The 21,867-nt window shown below is 40.3% G+C and overlaps 1 protein-coding gene across 1 annotated transcript in view; it reads left to right on the top strand.

Annotated features, from left to right (window-relative positions):
- The window catches only part of SLC36A4 (solute carrier family 36 member 4), a 214,724-nt gene extending 197,395 nt beyond the window's left edge, over positions 1-17,329 (top strand). The window contains exons 11-12 of the mRNA XM_026651640.1: positions 14,689-14,998; positions 17,210-17,329. Of these exons, the coding sequence (XP_026507425.1) occupies positions 14,689-14,996 (308 nt within the window). The 3' untranslated portion in view covers positions 14,997-14,998; positions 17,210-17,329. The remainder of the gene's footprint in view (positions 1-14,688; positions 14,999-17,209) is intronic.
- The last annotated feature ends 4,538 nt before the right edge of the window (positions 17,330-21,867 follow it).

Raw genomic sequence — 21,867 nt, 5'->3', positions numbered from 1 at the left:
ACGTCCTTGTTCTATAATATCTTTGTTTATTAGTCTCCTTAATCTCTTATTAAATAAGTTTTAGTCCTAAAGTGGTAATTAGAGAAAATAAATTATCTAGAGCAATTAATGTCATTTTTGGCAACCTGATGGGCTCTACTGCTGGTGAAAGGCCTGCACAGAAAAATATTTTTGATTTTTATCTTCATCATTTGCTCCTTTTAATTATCTTTAGAGGAATGTAGAATTTGGTTATGAAATGATAATGCAAGAAGCTTGAGGGATAAAGAATCATAATTATAACTTCTACTAGAGGTGTCTTTAGCAGTGGTTCTCCCCCACACATACAGTATTTATGGACTAAAGTTTAGTAGTTAATATTAAAGTTGAGTAGTAGATTAAATTTGAAATTTACATTTACAGTTATATTTTTTGCTCACTCTGAAGAGTGACTAACAAGCAGAATATGATCAAATCTTAAAGAAAAATGTAGGTGTCTTTGTATGTGTGTATTTATTCAGTTAAACCTTTCTCATCTATATCTTGCATCTCTCTATTGCGTGTTAGTAAAACACTGAGTAGACATGAGGGGCCACAGTTCAGAAATACCAATCAGAATAGACTCCCCATTATCCGAATGGCATGGAGGACGTGGATTTTATTCGGATAATTGGGAGGTTTGGATAATAGAGAGGGCAGAAGCCATTCAGCAGTGGGATGGCTTCCTCTGTAGCAGGGGGCTTCTCCTCCTCCTCGCAGTCCTGGCTAGGGGTCTCTCTGCTCTATTATCTGAACCTCCAGATTCTCCAAATCCCTTTCTTGTCCCCCAGAATGAGATAAATGCCCTCTGAAGCATGTATCTCATGCTGGGTGATAAGAAAGGGATTTGGAGAATGCGGAGGTTTGGATAATGGGGTTTCAGATAAACAGGAGTGTACTGTAATCAATGAATTTACAGCGTGCTGTGAGGTTTTAATAGAAACAAGAATCAATGGCATGTTGCAACTTTTTAAAACACTTTGGTAACACTTTTTATAAAGTCTTTGAGTGGCCCAGATAAAAAATGTTACCAGCGTTTCATAGAAAAAGTAGTGTCTATGTATACATAGAATCATAGAATATTAGGGTTGGAAGAGACCTCAAGAGGTCATCTAGTCCAACCTCCTGCTCAAAGCAGGACCAACACCAACTAAATCATCCCAGCCAGGGCTTTGTCAAGCCAGGCCTTAAGAACCTCTAAGAATGGAGATTCCACTACCTCCCTAGGTAACCCATTCCAGTGCTTCACCTCCCTCCTAGTGAAAAAGTGTTTCCTAATATCCAACCTAGACCTCCCCCATTGCAACTTGAGACCATTGCTTCTTGTTTTATCATCTGCCACCACTGAGAACAGCCTAGCTCCATCCTCTTTGGAACCCCCCTTCAGGTAGTTGAAGGCTGCTATCAAATCCTCCCCTCACTCTTCTCTTCTGCAGATTAAATAAGTCCAGTTCCCTCAGCCACTCCTTGTAAGTCATCTGCCCCAGCCCCCTAATCATTTTCTTTGCCCCCCTCTTTGCCCTCTCCAATTTGTCCACATCCCTTCTGTAGTGTGGGGACCAGAACTGGACACACTACTCCAGGTGTGGCCTCACCAGTGCCGAATAAAGGGGAATAATCACTTTCCTCGATCTGCTGGCAGTGATCTGACTAATACAGCCCAATATGCCGTTGGCCTTCTTGGCAACAAGAGCACACTGCTGACTCATATCCAGTTTCTTGTCCACTGTAATCCCCAGGTCCTTTTCTGCAGAACTGCTGCTTAGCCAGTCGGTCCCCAGCCTGTAGCGGTGCATGGGATTCTTCCTTCCTAAGTGCAGGACTCTGCACTTGTCCTTGTTGAACCTCATCAGATTTTCCTTCAATTTCTGTACTTGAATATATTTTATATTGATTTGTTTTTATAATTGTATGCTACATTTGTATTCTGCACAAAAAAATACATACATACATCTATATGTAGATAGGTCGTAAATGTGAAGAGCACCATCAACTGGTAATTAAGAATAGGATATGTATGGTTCATGAGTTTGTGATTTGAGTAAAGTTGTTGTTACATTGCAAATGGCTTCCTAACTGAGCTTTGCACTGTATAATATTAAACAGAGTCCCTGTCCTGAAGAGTTAATGATCTCAGGGCTTCATCCTGCAGATACTTACACATCAGTAATTTTACTCACGAGTGGTCCTATTGGTAGGTGCTTGTAGGACTGGACCGCAATTCTTCTAGCAGATGCAGTGGGAAATCCAGAGGGTAGGAAGGCATACTTTGTGTGTGTGTTAATTCAAACTTCTTATTCGCTTCATAGAATTGGGTTTCTAAGAGGTGAGTTACTGGTTTATGGGGCAGTGTCCATACTCTGTAACAGCTGTAGCATTTTCTATTTAGACTCAATTAATAATCCATTTTATAGCATGCTTTGTGATAGTTTATTGACTCTAGTTGCATATAGCAGTCATTTAAAATTATCTCACTTAAGTATGCCTAGATGGAGTCTTAATTTAAAGTGTCAGTAGCAACATTGAAAGAATTTTGCTACAGAGCCAGATTAGTCTACTGAAGTTCACAGAAGACAGTCCAACCATATGTGAGATGAGAACACACAGAATGCAGTCAAGTGAAGTGTGAAACATTTGATAATATTTCACAGTGGGCTATGCCAAGCATCTACACACACTAGTTGCATGAAACCAATCAGGATAAGAGTTTTTCTTGCAGACTGCACTGTGAAGAACCATGTATCTCTGGATATCCAGGCAGAATTCATAAAAAACTTGAGGTTCCAGGCTTTGCACAGACCTTTTACAGACTTCCCTGGTGTAGAAGCCAGTTAGGTTTTTTTTATTGAGGTTGGCTCAGGGAAGTAGTTAGGTTAAGTACATAGGGCATAGGCACATGGCGAGGGCCCCAATTCCTGGAGTCAAACAATCAGATCGGAATCTCAACTTTCATTTTAAAAAGAGTTTCTAGTTCTCAATGTTGCAAAGAAAAACTTGAAAATATGCCCTGAGTGTAACTGGTGCAGTCTTCATTTCCTGAGTCTGCAGACAGCATGACATGGTAGCTCTAAGAGATATGAGCTGGCACACTCCTCTGAATGGTTGTTATCTCTGAAACCTGCTACCTTAGGGGGCCTCCATCAGCACCCCCCTGCAGAGGTCTATGCATGGGGAGCCCCTCACAACCACAGCCCTTATCATGGCTCTGTTATGGTGATGTCAGCAGGAACATCCACGAGCACACGTGCACACACCCCAGTACACACATGAAGGCTTCTATTCTAGTGGATAGAAGCTGAATCCTCCCTCTTCTTAGATGGGGAGCGTAGCCAAACATGAGGGGGTCTTCCCCACCTTCCTGAATCCAGTTACTTCCTGTTGCATAAGCAGCCCTATTCTAGGAAGCTGAGCACTGGTGGCTCCCCTTGACGTCAGTGGCAAGTGCCCACACACAGCATCTCTGAAAATTGGGCTCCTTTTATCTGACTCCCAATCTAGAGCCCTGTGCACCTGACTTAACTACTTCCCTGAGCCAGTCTTAAAAACTTCCTCTGGCTTCCAAGCCAGGGATATCTGCAAAAGGCCTGTGCAAATCCTGGAAACCCAAGGTTTTGCTAGTTCTGCCTCTTAAATACTCAAACACAGCACAGGCAGCTAGAGAACTGACTCCTCCTAGTGTTAGTAGTAGGAAACTTATCCAAGGGGGAGTTTCGCAGAACTAGTGGGTGCAGGATCTTGGCATGCCTAACTTGTGGCACCTGGATTTGAAAATTCTGGCCTTGACTCCTCCATCTTGTTGCTGTCAAAGTGGATAAATCATTTACCTCCTAATTGCCTCATCTGGAATACAGAGCAGTGATATTTATCCACGTTCTGAAAAGTCCTCGGTGCAAAACTTTATATACTCTTTGTTTATTAAAATACACTCATCCTCACCTTTTTACAACCCCTTATATAATAGTGTGTGCAGGGGTACAGAGAAAAGGACGTGTGCACTGGTTCAGGGAACAGACTATTGTGAGGGTTACAAAGTTTTTGTTGCTTGGGTGTAGGGTGTCCTTGATTACTTCTCACTATGAAAGATTAACAATGACATTTACGCTATCTTCTCTTGCTTGACCTGAATGAATCCTGTTAACATAGGATAAATCAATCAAAAACAGTGGGTAGCAGTGTGAAGGCAAGCAAAGGGTAGAGTTAGAGCAATTTCAGTCTCTCTCAGCCTACAGTATGGCCTTGGCTACACTGGCGCTGTACAGCGCTGCAACTTGCTGCGCTCAGGGGTGTGAAAATGCCCCCCCCCTGAGCGCAGCGAGTGCAGCGCTATAAAGCGCCAGTGTAATCAGAGCCTGCAGCGCTGCACGCTCGCTCGCAGCGCTGCAAGCTACTCCCCTCGGAGAGGTGGAGTACTTACAGCGCTGTGAGAGAGCTCTCGCAGCGCTGGCGGCGCGACTACACTCGCGCTTCGCAGCGCTGCCGGTAAGTCCTGAGTGTAGCCAAGGCCTATGTTGCTGAAAGATAATGATGAAAGCATTCTTTACTCCATTGGGAATAAAACAGAACAATATGATGTGTATGGTTGTCCTAGATGCTAGTCTTATCTCTTTTTCTTGCAAGTATGAAAGTAGAGTTTGTTACCTTATGTAGTGTGCTTCCAATATATTTCCTGCTTTATTCTTTATTGGTTTTGCTTTTGAGACTGCACTGATACTTGTAAAAATATAGTTTAAGATATTTGGATTTAATCAATTGTGTTCTGCCCAAGATTTTAATCAGAATAGTACTTAAAGAAATCATCTAATCTAAAATGAGTTAAAACAAACAGAAAAAAACCAAGCTTTATAATAATTAGTGCCTGTATTCAGAAGCAATGATTTTCTTAATCACTGTTGCTTATTGGCATGCGTTCTATTTAAAATTCACATGTTAAACCCCTGCTTACAGACTTCTTACCTGTGTGAATAACTCCATAAATTATTAAAAGTTAAATATATTTTAGTCTTGACCAGTAATGATTTTATTTACTATTTGCATACTCATCTTGGACAATACAAATAGATTAGTCAATTTCACTTCAGGTTAATTGATTTCTGATCAGTTTCACATTCAGTTTCTGATGCTCTAATGTTCAAGTATTAGAGCATCATAGAGTTTAAGGCCAGAAGCCATCATTCAGTCTGACCTCCTGCACATCACAAACCAATACCTAGTTACCATTGCACTGAGCCCAGTAATCTGGATTAGATTAAAGTATCACAGCCTTCTAGAGACCAAATTATTGTGTGCCATGGGCAGAGAATAGGAGAGACAAAGATGTGCCAATGTCCAGGGCCCCGTCAATGGCAGGGAATTGATTTGTTGAGATGTACCCAGATGAACCTAGAATGCGGCCACATTTTGAATTGTAAAGACTGTAAGGGAGTATTATTGCTTTAAAAATAAAGTGCTTTTATTGAAATGCTAAATTCTGGTAGTTAGACTTGGTCAAAATGAAACTTAAATTGTCTTCTTGGTGACCAGTTAGATATATTTATTGTGTGTTTGGTTTTATATTTTAAGAGAAATATTATAGATGTGTGACTGCAATAACTTTCTAAATACATTATCATTTTTTTTAAAAAGCGATTTTCCTTTATTTGTGATCTTTGGCCCTGCATTCACACAGCCATAGCCCGGTGCCTGAATGGAATCCCCTTGACTTCAGTGAGACTCTCCCTGGGCATACGTACGTGTAGGTGGTCTACGTACATGGATGCATTTGCAGGTTTGGGATCTTTCTTGGTATCCGGAAAGCAGTATAGCAACATAAATTTTTAACATTTGTGAAATGATGTTGGCAAGAAGAAACTTTTGAAGCATGTCTCTGCAGACCACCTAAAGGAATGTTTCTACTGGTTACTTTCCTTTTTGTAGAGTAAGAAAAAAAATCCTAATTTGTAAACTTCCTGAATCTGCTCTTCTGTCAAGCACATCAGTCACAGAACCATGATCCCAGCTAGCTATACTTTGAATGCTCAAGCCTATGTCAGGCATCTTTGTGAGGATGTCTCCTGTACTTAGGCTAGTGAATATCTGAGTACCCCTGGGCATCCCACAAAGTTCTCCACATGTCGGTTGTGATCTTCCTGATTTTTGTCTAGCTTTAGAACAAATTCTTTATCTGATTTGAGAGTGTCCCTTTAAATGTTTGTAAATGTAGCTTGTTATATAAGTCCCTTCTATTCCTAGTACATTCCTATGCTGAAAGTCACAAAAGTGACTTAAGCCAAGTTAGAATAAAGGGCATTACCATCATTAAAGAAATCTACTCGGGGAATTTTGGTTATAGCCATGACCATCCAGCTCATAGAACTTATTCTCTTGTGTTTTCTCCATAGACCTAATTACTATAACGATGCATATTTAAATAATTTAAACTGGTGCCCTTGCAATATTCATGGTAAAATATAAAACTACATTTGGGAAAATTATCTCTCGTTGTCATGGGTTTAACGTGTTTTTGCTGAACCAAACTGCAGTAAATTATGTTTGACCATTAAATGTTGCATATGTGGGAATCTTGGTGTGAACCAAGCCCTTGTCTACAGTAAAAAGAACAAGGAGTACTTGTGGCACCTTAGAGACAAACAAATTTATTTGAGCATAAGCTTTCATGGGCTAAAACCCACTTCATCATTTCGTGGGCTAAAACCCACTTCATCGGATCCGATGAAGTGGGTTTTAGCCCATGAAAGCTTATGCTCAAATAAACTTGTTCGTCTCTAAGGTGCCACAAGTACTCCTGTTCTTTTTGCTGATACAGACTAACACGGCTACCGCTCTGAAACTTGTCTACAGTGGCATTGTAGCCACCAGGGTAACTGCAGCAATGAAAACCCTTATTGGAGAGACAGTTTACACTAGTGCAAAATGATTTGCTGTAGCTAGAAAGCAGGGTACATTGTGCTGGTGTAAATCATGCTGTACCAATTTAAACTGTCTTTGTAGCAATTTGGATGGTGCAGCCACAAGAGTTGCTAAAATCCCTGTGTAGACAGAGCCTAAGAAACATGCTTGTTCTTATATTCATTTTTATGCTTAGTCATCCTCATTATATGTTTGTTGTGCATTAGTATGGGAGTACTCCCCTCCCTGAAATGCTATTTTGGAAGTCCTATAGGAGGAGATTTTTTTAAAGTGCTTAATGGATTTAGGACCGCAAATCCCACTGAAAATCAGTTGGGCTTTTGAAAATCTTCACCATAGATGCTATAAAGACAAAACTTCTTACTTCTTATTTTAATGGTATTGAGTTAAAATCCTGTTGAGCTTGTGTTTTCATTTAAAGAATGTGGTATTAGCTGCTTTTCCCATCAGTGTGATTACAGATTTAATTCTTACCACTTTTCCAAAGCAGAAATGAAAAAAGACTGAGTCAAAACATTTCTTGTTTAAAAGAGCCAAGTTAGAAAAAGAACAGTTTAAACTATATAAAAATATGATACTGGATCTATTTAAAACACCCACACTGGAAATATGGCTAGCTTTTAAGACCCAAGATACAATGTTCTCATACAAAAAGGTTAAAATATGTAATTTTCAGCCTAGGTGGCTTTTATTTCAGATTAAGGCAAACAACAAAGAGAGGACTAATGTAGTGTCTCTGAGGGAGAGATTGTAGGTGCTTATTGTGTAACATTCTGCACCTGAACTGAAACAAAATGTCAGCTGTCATATATTTGTCCCTGCAAAATATATGGAGACTGCCAACATTTAAAGCTGCATTTAAACATTTAAATCTTAATTGGCTCCAGGTGTCTTGATTAACCTGGAGCAACTGCCATTTGGTGACCATGGTACCAGGGATTTGTTTAGCCTGGGGCTAACATACCTGTTCCTCACTACTTTACTGTAGCCATCTGGCCTTGCCCCATCACACTATGTATAAAAGTAATAGGAGGGGCACCTTTGTCCAGCCTACAGACTCCCGCTGCTGACTGAACTGTCCGTTATCACAGGCATACATCTGTTCGTGTACCTGTAGCTCCTATGGGGCGCGAAGACCTGGCTTCATCACAATAAACCTAGCAAAGCACCTTTGCCACTGAACCAAGCCTGTGGTCTTTCTTATGAGTAACATTGAGGTCTGCTGAATTAACAAACTGCGCCGTCTGCTAGTGCAGCTGACTTTGGAGCTCCAACAACGGTAGCAAAAGCTGCTGCAGCAGCAACATTCCTCAGCACTTAACAACATATGTAATGTTGGGGAGGATACCTAGAATTTTTCATCCATAAAGCAGAGGTTTGACCTCTTAACATGCAACACTCAGCTCATACTTTAACTATAGAGCTACAACTGGCATCTCCTAATTCCAACCTGGAATATGAAGGATTAGCCCAGCAATCATAGGAATTGTCATCTACAGATTGTGAGATTTACCATGATATCTTGCCATAACACAACAGTTTTATCCAGCAGTATAAAAGTGTTAACTTGACCGGGTAGAAAAGATCTCATGATAACTAATTGAATCCCAATTACAGACCAGTGATTACAGAGGAATACAAAGGAAAATGAAATATTCAGCTATGTTTTCACATCAAGTTCTGCCTGAGAAGTCTGGAAGGAGCCTTTTATAGAGGGTGGTGAGGTGAGGTGGGCACTGCTGGAATTGACTGGTAGCGAGGTGGAGAGTGGTGGCATGGAGTAGCTAGTGAATGGGGAGTCTTGGGAGCTGGGGAGTGGTGAGATGCCTTTAAAAATACTATCACCACTCTTGTTCCTGCATCTGAAACCCCGGTTAAGCAATTCTTCAGATCTTGTCAGATTCTCAAGCAGTGCACCATGTCTCACTGCATAAACGTTGCATGTCTTTGTAGCTTATTTATGTCAAGTGAAGATTACTGACACGGTGTCTTTCCCCAAGAATCTGATCACACTGGTTACAGCCTGAACCCACTGGAAGAAAATGGCTTTACTTTTCATATTAAAATGCAAATGTATCTGACAGACAATTCTTCATCAACCGCTTATGTGCCGCTCATAGCAATTGGAAGAGCCTAGCTTCTTCCTTATCCCAGCCATTGCTCTAGCTTTAAAAATATGATTTGTTTTTGTGCCAACGGGAATACGGCATTTCCTGAAAATATCTCTGTGAAAGACCCATCTTTAATAAATGAGTGCTGTCTTTCCATTAAATGTCAGAAAAATGAAATAAAGAGGGAATAAATCTGTGTTGCACTGACCTCATGGAGGCAGTACAAATGTTAACCTTAGATATATTCTGCTTGCCTAGGCACATACTGATGTGACAGAAAATTTTCTGTAGTAGATGATGACTTTTGGCAAGTTTCATAATCAGCTGCAACAAATAGGCAAATATTTTCAGCAGTTTTCTAAATGTTATCAGTATTGTGCTGATCACATTCAAGCCATGGACAAAAAATCCCAGCAGGCATGTTTCATGACTCAGGTAGCTCAGTCTATTTAGCTTAACAAAGGGATGGTGGGTTAGTCTATAAGTACCTACATGGGGAACAAATATTTAACAATGGGATCTTAAATCTAGAAGAGAAAGATGTAATACTATCCAATGGCCGGAAGTGGACACCAGACAGATTGAGACTAGAAATAAGACGTACATTTTTAACAGTGAGAACCATTGGAACAATTTATCGAGGGTTGTTGTGGATTCTCCACCACTGACACTTTTAAAATCAAGATTTGATGTGTTTCTACAAGATATGCGCAAGGAATTATTTTGGGAAAGTTCTAAGGCCTGTGTTATTCAGGAGGCCAGACTAGATGATCACAATGGTTCCCTTCTGACCTTGGGATCTACAAATCTATATGCCTGAAATGGTCCTTATGGTTTCTGCTCTATTATCTGATGCTAAGATATTAAATGTCAAATCATTATGAAGAGGTAGAAATCAAATTGTTCTTATTGTTTTTTTTTAATTATTTGTATTACAGTACCACTTGGAAGCCCCAACTAAGTCAGGGCTCATTGGGTTTGTAAATGCCTAGAATGGAGTAAGCAACAATCTCTTATCTAAAGAGCTTATGCTGTAACTAGACAAGACAAACAAAGAGCAGGAGAAAGGAAATACTATTCACATTTCAGATGGGGAACTGAAGTTTAGAGAGACTAAGTGACTAAGGTCTGTGGTGGAGGGAAGGATTGAACCCACATCTCCCAAGTCCCAGTCTAGGGCCTTAACCACAGGACTCTCTTTCCTCTCAATTTTTGAAAAACACGTGCATCTTTGTTTTTCTAGGTACATTACATTGCTGAGATGCTATATACTCATTAACTGATCTCATTAACATAATTATATGTTGTTTGTTTACCACCCTGTTTACATTTCCTCTCATTCAAAATCTTTAGCAGAATATATGGTTTCAGGTACATGTCTGTAATAACAGTGGTGACAGATGCTTCTAATCTAGGCCTTGAGTATGCTGTGTGCCACTGTTATGTGATGTTTGCTTATTACCCCTACAGCTCAGTCCCTATCCTTTCTTCTTATCTGCTCTGGGGTGTGCAGCTGGATTCTTTCTTAACCCGTAGGACCCTATGGATAGGTATGCTCATAGGGGGATAGTCCCTGTCAGTGGTCATGCCTCTTTTTCCTAGAGACCACCAAGGAAACTGCCTCTCTGCTTCACGGAGGATACCGAGCCACACAATCTGTACCCCTGTACCTCAGGGCCTTCCAGGGGCAGGTAAATTTCCCCCTTAGATGATTTTCACAGTGTATTAGGAAGAGGTTTTTATACTACACATATTTGATGAGTCTATGTACAGCCTTGTATTTTATCAGCCAGATAGGGCTGCCTGTCCTGGAGGAAAGGAGAGAATATTTTTTTCCTGCTGAACTCAGTGAAATTCACCATATGGGGCAGGAAATCCCTCAGCAAGTAAGGCTGGCTTTTAAATTGGCTGGCCTGTAGGAGGGAGCGAAATTGGTTAAGATAGAGGCAATATAACTAGGAAAGAAACAGAATGAAGTTAAGTAAAGGAAAATTCTCCACTGGAGAGATCTCTCCTTTATAAAAAGAGTAATTTTCCAAAATACCACATCCCAGAAGAATGTTACTGCAGTGTTGGGACAGCACTGTCCCAATCCTTTTTATGAGATACTTCTGTTCAAACTGCTCCTACTCATTTCCTGGGGGCCTGAAGCTGATTTCACTGCTAGTCAAACCCAAAAGACCTTTTCATGTGAATATTGCAGGATTTCTGACTTTCTGTATAGTACATATTAAGATTCCTAGAACTCCCCAAACAGAACACTTTGTGTACCTTACACAATGCCTCATCAAGGTTCCGAATCTCTTCTTGAGTCTTTACTGTTTGATTTTCAATATCCTAGAGGCATTAGAAATTATTATTGATAGTCTGTAGGCTTTTCTCTGCAGATGTGACTCTTCTGTTTGATTCTCCTGTGGAACTGGCATATTAACAACAACTCTGGAAGCATTCTTTAGCAGACATAAATGAAAGGGGAATATGTGACTTGTAATTCTGGGTAGATTGTTAAGGGATTGAAAGAAGAAATTAACTAAAATCCAGCAACACTCTGTTCCTTCACCTAGAGCTGGTGATTTCCTTCTTTGGCACTCTTAAGCAGCAACACTTTGGCATTGATCCTGCCACCTTTGGTTGAAATCCTCACATTTTACAAGGAAAACTTAAGTCTGTCAATTTGATTCTTAGACATTTTATAGTTGTCAGTGGAGTTGTTGGCCTCCCAACACAGGAATTTTGAGATTGATATAAAATAGGACCAGGATCCAAACAATCCGGATTGAGTTTTGATTTAGCGTAATCTAATCCAAAGTACCCCCTTTTCTGCCTTTCTCCAGTCTAAACGAACAATTGCAATATATATTTTAATTTAATGTGTTTCTATCTTTAAAAAACACTAAATCTTTCACTATTTTTTTATCAAGAACATTTTCAAATATTCCAATTTAATATAACTAATGAATAATCCTGTTTAATTGTCAGCACTTACATTGAACTGAAAGAGGTCTGTTACAGAAGTTAAAGAATCCATATTTAATGAGTACACCCACTGCATCCATTTAACTAGCAAGATAATAAATGCGCAGCTTTCTCCATTGCTTCAGTCTTCAACAAATTCATTAACTGTGAGTTTTACCACACAGCACAAACATTTCAACTTCAGTTTTCGATAACTTTAATGTTATGTAATATTGTACAAGTATTAAGTATGCTTGCCAATTGTCCAGGCTTGAGGGTCCAATTCTGTATCGTTTGTGCACCCAAGGTGCCGACTTTATTGTTTTCAATGGGAGTTTGGGCTGCATAAGGAATAGAGAATTAAATTAGGGACTGAACTAAACTTAAGTGTTCTCAGCCCTTGCGAATAATGGGATATGCTGCACAACTACTCACCTCAAGGTGGTTTTCAGTATGCAAGCCACCTGCACTTACATGCCTTACTGTTCTTGTGGACTCATCACTTAAAGTAGATATTCTATTTTGGCTCTTCCAGACATCTGAAATCAAGGATTACTGGATCCCCTAACCCCATACTACTAAAGCCATCCAGTCCTAAACAGGAGAAATGCCAAGAAGCCTGACAATTGGTAGTCTTTTAAACTTTAATCTATGGAGTGTGTAAGAAGGTGGCATCCCAAATCTGCTCCACACTATAGAAGGGCAAATACCCACTTTCGGGTGTTTGACTTTATTGTGAACTGAATAACATCACAACATAAAACAGAGTCTAAGCTTTCTCCCTGTATCTGGGTGTACCTAAGGTTTTCTCTAGGACTGCTGTCTTTCCCCCTACTTCCCTCTGGACAGAGTGTCATTGCATTCTCTTTTATAACTTTGTGGAATTCACAGACCACAGCTGCCACAAGATGTCTGTATCATTTACTCTGCAGCTAACTTCTGTTAATAGGGTAGGATAATAGGAGAGCCCTGTAATACTCTGAAGGGTCATAAATCCAGTCTTTGTTACATAGTGTATCTAGAGATGCTGTCTTAATCATAAAAAAGCCTAATCCTTTTCTGAAACGTCTTGAGGTGTTTGCTGTGATGCTCATATCACGCAGTGGTAAGTGCCACAAATTTATTGCGATTCATGAACGATATTTATTTTAGAAAGTTGCCTTTTTAATTTCAGCTGTCCTCAGAATTCAAGACATGCGTCCAAACTGGCCTACATCTGGGATATTAGTCTGCAAAACTTGTAAGGTTCCATTTGAAATCAAAGTGCTGCTTGTCAGGCTGAGAAAAGATCACATTGGTATGCACTTAGTTAGGGTTTGCCCTCACTTGCTACATAAAGGTATCTTCGTTCCAATCATTGCATTATTTATTGCCATATACTATAAACATTATAATACTATAAACATTACTCCACTAACATTTTTCTTGAAGGAAAAGGCACTGAAGCCGGGTGTAGATGGGTGGGTTGAGGGTGGTGGCGGTTGGGAAATATGTGGAGCAATATAGAAATGAGGAGCAAAAAATGTTTTGTGCATGATTCCGGTCATGCTGGAGGTTTTCATACCGGTTTTCCCCTTTCCCTTCCTTCCATTTAGCTATTCCAAGGAAGCAGCTGACATGAATGTCTGTGCTAATCTCTGCCAGCCAAAATGGGATGCATTTGTGAAGGGAGGTCAGCTGTTCCGTGCCATTCACTGGGGATTAGATTGGAGCCTCTGCTCAACTCATTTTATAATACAGAACTGTATTATTCATTCATTACACGACACACGTGTATGGCGCTAAATCATGACTAGGACAACTTGGTTAGAGTTTCCAGACAAATGGATTAAAAACATCAGAGACCCTGATTCTTTTGGAACTGTGAATTCCGTTTGTAGAATTTTACAGTATTGGGACGAAGATCAACCACCCAGTGCTGGAAGGCTCAATAGTTCCTGTTTCTAAATACGTCTGTCTGGACTGAACTCTGGTAAATTGGTAACCTGTCAGAGGTATTTTACAAACTGAACAGTCTTAATGATTGATATTTTTCAAGAGACAGGTGTCCAAATAAGCTGGGACTGCAGTGGCCATGGGATCCCAAATGGTCAGGGAGTTGTATGTCCATTTTGGTTAATTTTTAAGTTACTTTTTAATATGGATATCATTTACCAGGACATCAAATTTGATGTAGTTTGTAGGGTGATTTTGTGTGTGTGTGTGTTTGTTTGTTTGTTTGTTTGCCCAATATAGCCTGTGCTAGTTACAGCCAGCCCTTCCACTGCAAAGCCTGTCTCCCCCTCTACCTGTCATTCTCTTGGAAAAAAATCAGTGTAAAAGTGTCACAACGCAACTTCAGATCTCTTGTGTCTCAGTGATCTGCAAAGCAAACTTTGTTTATTCCACATGTACACAAAATTTTGTTTTGAACTGCCAGCCCTGCAAATTCACTTTGGGATCTGAAAATCAAGCTGGGTACTTTACATTAGCACTAAAACTTATCCAACACAGAAAAAAGTGCATTCAACACAAAAAGAGATGAAGACTATTCTTATTTGTTAGTAAAGTCTGGGGCTCTTCACTGATTAGAATTACCAATGAGTGGTAAATCGCTCAATATTCGTTAGATTGTGATTCACTGGCTTATGTAACTTTCAAGGTTTTATTTTAATGAAGATGCTGAATTTAAGATTAAAATGCTTATTATCTCTTTCAGGTGCTGTAGCAGTCTTGATCCCTCACCTAGACCTGGTGATTTCCTTTGTTGGTGCCGTAAGCAGCAGCACTTTGGCATTGATCCTGCCACCTTTGGTTGAAATCCTCACATTTTACAAGGAAAACTTAAGTGTGTGGATGATACTTAAAGACATCTTTATAGCTGTCATTGGAGTCGTTGGCTTTTTAACAGGGACATATGTGACAGTTGAAGAGATCATTTATCCTGCTGCGACAGTCTTCGTTAACACTACAGAGAGCCCCTCTGAAGATTTGAACACTACGCACTTGGTGACTGGTTTCAATTAATGGTGAGAGAACCAAGAATCATTTTGTTCCTAGGTGTGGGTTCTGATTAGGAGAAAAAGATCATGATAGAGCCTGTAGTTGGAAGTGTGGGCCATATTCAAATGAACTGAAAAATTAATTTCTGAACAATAACACACCTCTTTCCTCCTCTTCCTCATTTGCCCATTGTGTAAATCCTTCAGACCAGATCTTTGTGTTAAGACTCTCAAGCCTCCTCTGCTCTATCTAGAGAAGGAAAGAACTGGTTTAGGTGTTGGGGGTGGGAAATATTTATATATGAATTGCACGTGCAACCAAATATAATTAATCAGAAAATCAAAATGCCTACTCAAAAGGGTGAAATCCACCCCACACATCCCAGCACCAACATGATGCCTGTGCACCACTTACATCTCATTAAAGCCCTGTTTTAAGGGGCTGGGGTGGGACTTAAGTAGTGTGTAGATTTTCTGCTGGCTCTCAGTGAAGGGGTAAATTTCTCCCCAGTGGATAATAGTTACTATATATATATAGCTTGGATTGTTAGTAATGTTTCCAGGGACCTGTAGACTTACTACCTAGAAGCATTTCCTTTCAACAACTATAAGTGCTTCGCTCTGATTACTGGACGTTAGTACGTCTTAAATCAATGTGGTTTTGAAAAATTACTATGACTGTTCTTGCAGTCTTTTCACACTGGCATCAATGGAGTTCTGAAGACCTAAAGCCTTCAGGAGCAAGGTCTTAGTGCTTAACACATATACTGCAGACCACCAGTGTCAATCAGTTTATGTGCCATTAGGCACGAGGTCACTTTTTCATGCATTCCAGATCAATAACAAGCATTTTAGTTGAAGTATGTAAAAGATACCAAGCTCCTTCAGGAAAATCCTCCATCCCTATCCTGCAAGCTGTTCTGTATGGGTAAACCTATGCTCCTGGGAAGAGCCCAGTGAGCTCACTGGGGCTTCATGCAGGCTCAGGGGCCTGACTATGTGGAACAGCTTGCAGGTGCTTGGGGCAGCCAATACAAAGGGGCGGCAGTCCGTCCGCTATTGGAGCGGCAAGTCCAGGGCTTCGGCGGAAATTTGGCGGCGGGTCCCTCAGTCCCTCTCTTCCTCTTTGAGCTGCCGCCGAAGTGCCTTCACTCCCTCTCTTCCTCTTCGGCGGCACTTCGGCGGCAGCTCAAAGAGGAAGAGAGGGACTGAGGGACCCGCAGCCAAACTGCTGCCGAAGAATGGAGCGGCGCGATCGAGCTGCCGCCGAAGTGCCGCCGATTGGCTTTTTTTTTTTTTTTCGCCGCTTGGGGCGGCAGAAAACCTGGAGCCGGCCCTGATGTGGTGTCACAGAATGTCATCATGTATCAGAAAAAATGTACTCTTTAATGATGCAGAAGTAGATAACAAGACAGCATCCAAGTTTACAAATGATGATGTAAGTAGTTTATTTTGATATATTTTTGGTAACTGGTGTCCTAAACCCTGGGCCTTAACAAAACAAAACAAAACACCTTTGTGAATCTATCCATAACTGCAACTGTACAAATACATGAAATGCTGTATTTTTCTACTTATTCCTAAAAGATTAGAGTGGCTGTCTATATTTGTATTGTAGCTACATGTACAATAGAGTAATTATTTTTGCATTATGTTCTGCCTTCAGTAGTATTTAACATGCACATTACTGTATTTTGGTTCTCCCCCAATCCCATTTCTGGAAAATAAAAAGAGTATCTGGGAAAGCTGGTAACTGTGGGGGGAAATCATCCTTTTGCTCCAGGCCAATGCACCACTTAATCCTTCATAAGAAAAAGGTCTATTTTGAGGGCTTGTGTTGGGCTTTCTGGCCCCCCTCTACTGAATTTCACCCTGAATGCCAAAACCAAATTGTTGTTGTTTTAATTGAAAAAAACTCTAGATTTTTTAAAAAGGAGTTTATCAAACTGTCTTCTTATAAAAACTCTTTTCCAAAGAATATATTTAATTATAACATTTCTTGAGGAAATAAAACCTCTCCCCTAATGTCCATGCACATTTAAGACAGAGCAATAGCTAATATTTTTCTTGCCTTCAGAATATTTCCCCAGTCACCTACCATATGGCATCAGCATTATAGTCCTTTCATCTCCATTTTATAAGTGTTTCCAATAGGGATTCAGCATAGTAGCATATGGTGTGAACTGCATGTAGTTTTTCAAAGAATTGTTCTAAGCAGTGCTCTCATTTTCATTTCAGCATGGACAAAATTAAACAAATGCTTGGCAGGCACTTTAAAGGAATGCAGATGTAACGCTGTGTTACTAACGTACCCAGCACCTATAATATTAAGGTGCCACCAAGGACCATACGAGGACAGTGACTGGACAGGCAAAAAGTAACTTTAGCTTTTCAGAGTCGAGTATTTAAGCCTTTAAGCTATTTCTAAAGGAGATATTGCAGCCAAGTTTTTCAGTGTATGTTTGGGGACAAAACCGGTTCACAAAAAAGGTACATGAGACAGTAGCATCAAAACACAATTTTTTATTTATTTATTTTTTGCTGTGAAATTTATTTTAATTGATCCTGAACATTTTCTACTTATATTTTTAATAGGACTGGTAAACATAACTTCGATTTTTTTTCTCTCTCCTATTGTTTTGGCAGCTCTTTCTATTTGCGTGTGTGTTTGGAAGATGCATAATTGCCAAATCCTTTCATATCATCTGTTCTCAGTCTGCCGCATGATAGCAAAGGCCTCTGAGATTGTGCTTCTGCCAACATGCTGAAGGATTTGGACCAGAAATATTTGGCCAGTGCAGAGCATGGCTATAATCTTTGGCCAGTACAGGTTGATGTGCACCTGACGCTATTTACAAAGCCAAAGCTAACAAAGGTGGGTGCCTAAAGAGAGGCTCCCGCATCCTTATTTAAGTCCCTAAAGATGTGACCCGATTTTCAAAAGCACCCAGGAGTACTCCCTAAAGTGAATGCAGGTCAGACTTTTTGAAAATCAAACCACTTACTTAGGTGCCTAACTAAGGACTTAGAAGCTTAGCTTTAGGCCCCCAGCTTTGGAAATCTTGACCCAAGTGTGAACTCATACAGATCTCACCACAAAGCCTGCCCATGGCACATCCCATCATACCTAATGGTGTCATTCAGCAGTTTCTCACTCAGACTCCTTGCCACTGACCCCCTGAGTATGAAATAGCTTTTTTTAGTCTCTGGGTCAGTATTGCTGTCTAATGGGTGGTATTACATTTAAATTAATGTGTCACTTAAGAGATTTTTAAATGTTTATTAATATATTTAAAGGCTTTCCACTATACCATTTTTATTTTTCACCTACAGTGTAGGATCTTTATTACTTCAGCACTCACATATTAGGTTTGTTTGGCCTGCTCAGTCATTTTTTAAAAAAAGTCTATGGTCTCAGGGTATTTTGTGTTGAAGAGGACAGAAGTGTCACAAATAAAACTACTGAGAGATCATCAAGTCCAAATATGACTGAATCATAGAATAGAATCAAAGACTGGAAGAGACCTCGAGAGGTTATCTAGTCCAGTCCCCTGCACTCAAGGCAGGACTAAGTTTTATCTAGACCATTCCTGACAGGTGTTTGTCTAACCTGTTCTTAAAAATCTCCAATCTTGGAGATTCCAAAGCCTCCCTAGGCAATTTATTCCAGTGCTTAACCACCCTGACAGTTAGGAAGTTTTTCCTAATGTCCACCCTAAACCGCCCTTGCTGCAATTTAAGCCCATTGCTTCTTGTCCTATCCTCAGAGGTTAAGAAAAATTTTTTGTCCCTCTTGCTTGTAACAACCTTTTACGTACTTGAAAACTGTTATCATGGCCCCTCTCAGTCTTCTCTTTTCCAGACTAAACAAACCCAATTTTTTCAATCTTCCCACATAGGTCTAGACCTTTAATCATTTTTGTCGCTCTTCTCTGGACTCTCTCCAATTTGTCCACATCCTTCCTAAAATGTAGCTCCCAGAACTAGACACGGTTCTCCAGTTGTGCCTAATTAGTGCAGAGTAGAGCAGAAGAATTACTTCTCGTGTCTTGCTAACAACACTCCTGCTTTTTTTTTTTTTTTTTTTTTGCAATAGCGTTACACTGTTGACTCATATTTAGCTTGTGGTCCACTATGACCCCCAGATTCCTTTCTGCAGCACTCCTTCCTAGGCAGTCATTTCCCATTTCGTATGTGTGCAACTGAGTGTTCCTTCCTAAATGGAGTACTTTGCATTTGTCCTTATTGAATTTCATCCTGTTTACTTCAGACCATTTCTCCAGTTTATCCAGATCATTTTGAATTTTAATCCTATCCTCCAAAGCACTTGCAACCCCTCCCAGCTTGGTCTCGTCTGCAGACTTTATAAGTCTACTCTCTGTGCCATTACCAAAATCATTGATGAAGATATTGAACAGAACCGGACCCAGAACTGATCCCTGTGGGACCCCACTTGTTATGTCCTTCCAGCATGACTGTGAACCACTGATAACTATTCTCTGGGAATGGTTTTCCAACCAGTTTTTCACCCACCTTATAGTAGCTCCATCTAGGTTGCATTTCCCTAGTTTGTTTATGAGAAGGTCATGCGAGACAGTATCAGAAGGTTTACTAAAGTCAAGATATATCACGTCTACCATTTCTCGCCTATCCACAAGGCTTGTTACACTGTCAAAGAAAGCTATTGGGTTGGTTTGACATGCTTTGTTCTTGACAAATCCATGGTGACTGTTACTTATCACATTATTATCTTCTAGATGTTTGCAAATTGATTGCTTAATTATTTGCTCCATTATCTTTCTGTTACAGCAGTTAAGCTGAATGGTCTGTAAATCCCTGGCTTCTCCTTATTTCCCTTTTTATAGATGGACACTATATTTGCCCTTTTCCAGTCTTCTAGAATCTCTCCCGTCTCCCATGACTTTTCAATGGCTCAGATATCTCCTCAGTTAGCAACTTGAATATTCTAGGATGCATTTCATCAGGCCCTGGTGACTTGAAGACATCTAATTTGTCTAAGTAATTTTTAACTTGTTCTTTCCCTATTTTAGCCTCTTCTGATCCTACCTCGTTTTCACTGGTATTCACTATGTTAGACATCCAATCACCACCAACCTTCTTGGTGAAAACTGAAACAAAAAAGTCATTAAGCACCTCTGCCATTTCCACATTTTCTGTTATTATTTTCCCCTCTCATTGAGTAATGGGCCTACCCTGTCCTTGGTCTTCCTCTTGCTTCTAATGTATCTGTAGAATGTTTTCTTGTTACCTTTTATGTCTCTAGCTAGTTTGATCTCGTTTTGTGCCTTGGCCATTCTAATTTTGTCCCTACATACTTGTGGTATTTGTTTATATTCAACCTTTGTGATTTTACCTAGTTTCTACCCTTTCTAGGACTCTTTTTTTGAGTTTCAAATCATTGAAGGTCTCCTGGTTAAGCTGAGGTGGTCTCTTGTCATACTTTCCTACGCAGTGGGATAGTTTTCTCTTATGCCCTTAATAATGTCTCTGAAAAACTGCAAACTATCTTCAATTGTTTTTCCCCTTAGACTAGCTTCCCATGGGATCTTACCAACCAACTCTCTGAGTTTGCTAAAGTCTGCCTTCTTGAAATCCATTGTCTTTATTTTGCTGTTCACCCTCCTACCACTCCTTAGAATCATGAACTCTTATCATTTCATGATCACTTTCACCCAAGCTGCCTTCCACTTTCAAAATCTCAACCAGTTCTTCCCTATTTGTCAAAATCAAATCTAGAACAGCCTTTCCCTTAGTAGCTTTCTTCACCTTCTGAAATAAAAATTGTCTTCAATACATTCCAAGAACTTATTGGATAATCTGTATCCTGCTGTGTTATTTCCCCAACACATGTCTGAGTAGCTGAAGTCCCTCATCACCACCAAGTCCTGTGCTTTGGATGATGTTAGTTGTTTAAAAAAAGCCTATCTACTACTTCTTCCTGGTTAGGTGGTCTGTAGTAGACCCCCTACCATGACATCACCCTTGTTTTTTACCCCTTTTAACCTTACCCAGAGACTTTCAACAAGCCTGTCTCCTATTTCCATCTCAACCTCAGTCCAAGTGTATACATTTTTAATATATAAGGCAACACCTCCTCCCTTTTTTAATCATAGAATATTAGAGTTGGAAGAGACCTCAGGAGGTCATCTAGTCCAATCCCCTGCTCAAAGCAGGACCAACACCAACTAAATCATCCCAGCCAGGGCTTTGTCAAGCTGGGCCTTAAAAACCTCTAAGGAAGGAGATTCCACCACCTCCCTAGGTAACCCATTCCAGTGCTTCACCACCCTCCTAGTGAAATAGTGTTTCCTAATATCCGACCTAGACCTCCCCCACTGCAACTTGAGACCATTGCTCCTTGTTCTGTCATCTGCCACCACTGAGAACAGCCTAGCTCCATCCTCTTTGGAACCTAGCTCCATCCTCTTTTTTTTTCCCCTGCCTGTCCTTCTTGAGCAAGGTGTACCCTCTGTACCAATATTCCAGTCATGCGTATTTTCCCACCAAGTCTCCGTGATGCCAACTATGTCATAGTTATGTTTATTTACTAGCATTTTGAGTTCTTCCTGCTTATTCCCCATACTTCTTGCATTAGTATACAGACATCTGAGATATTGATTTGATTTCCCCGCCCCCAGTTCTGTCTTGTCTCTCCTTTATCCCTGCTATAACAGCCCATGCTTCCCCCAAATTCTGAACCTTCTCCCAGGTCTCCATGTTCTTGACTTACCTATGGGCTTTGGTCACCTGCCCCGTTCAAACCTAGTTTAAAGCCTTCTTCATTAGGTTAGCCAGTCTGTATCCAAATATGCTTTTCCCCTTCCTTGATAGGTGGACCCCATCTCTGCTTATGTTCCAAGGAAACATTGCCAAAG

The sequence above is a fragment of the Terrapene carolina genome, unplaced genomic scaffold (genome assembly GCF_002925995.2).
Source record: "Terrapene carolina triunguis isolate 2854851 unplaced genomic scaffold, T_m_triunguis-2.0 Scaffold97, whole genome shotgun sequence".
Classification (NCBI taxonomy): domain Eukaryota; kingdom Metazoa; phylum Chordata; order Testudines; family Emydidae; genus Terrapene; species Terrapene triunguis.
Note: the sequence above shows the minus strand (reverse complement) of the source record. Positions and strands in the feature narration are given on the sequence as shown.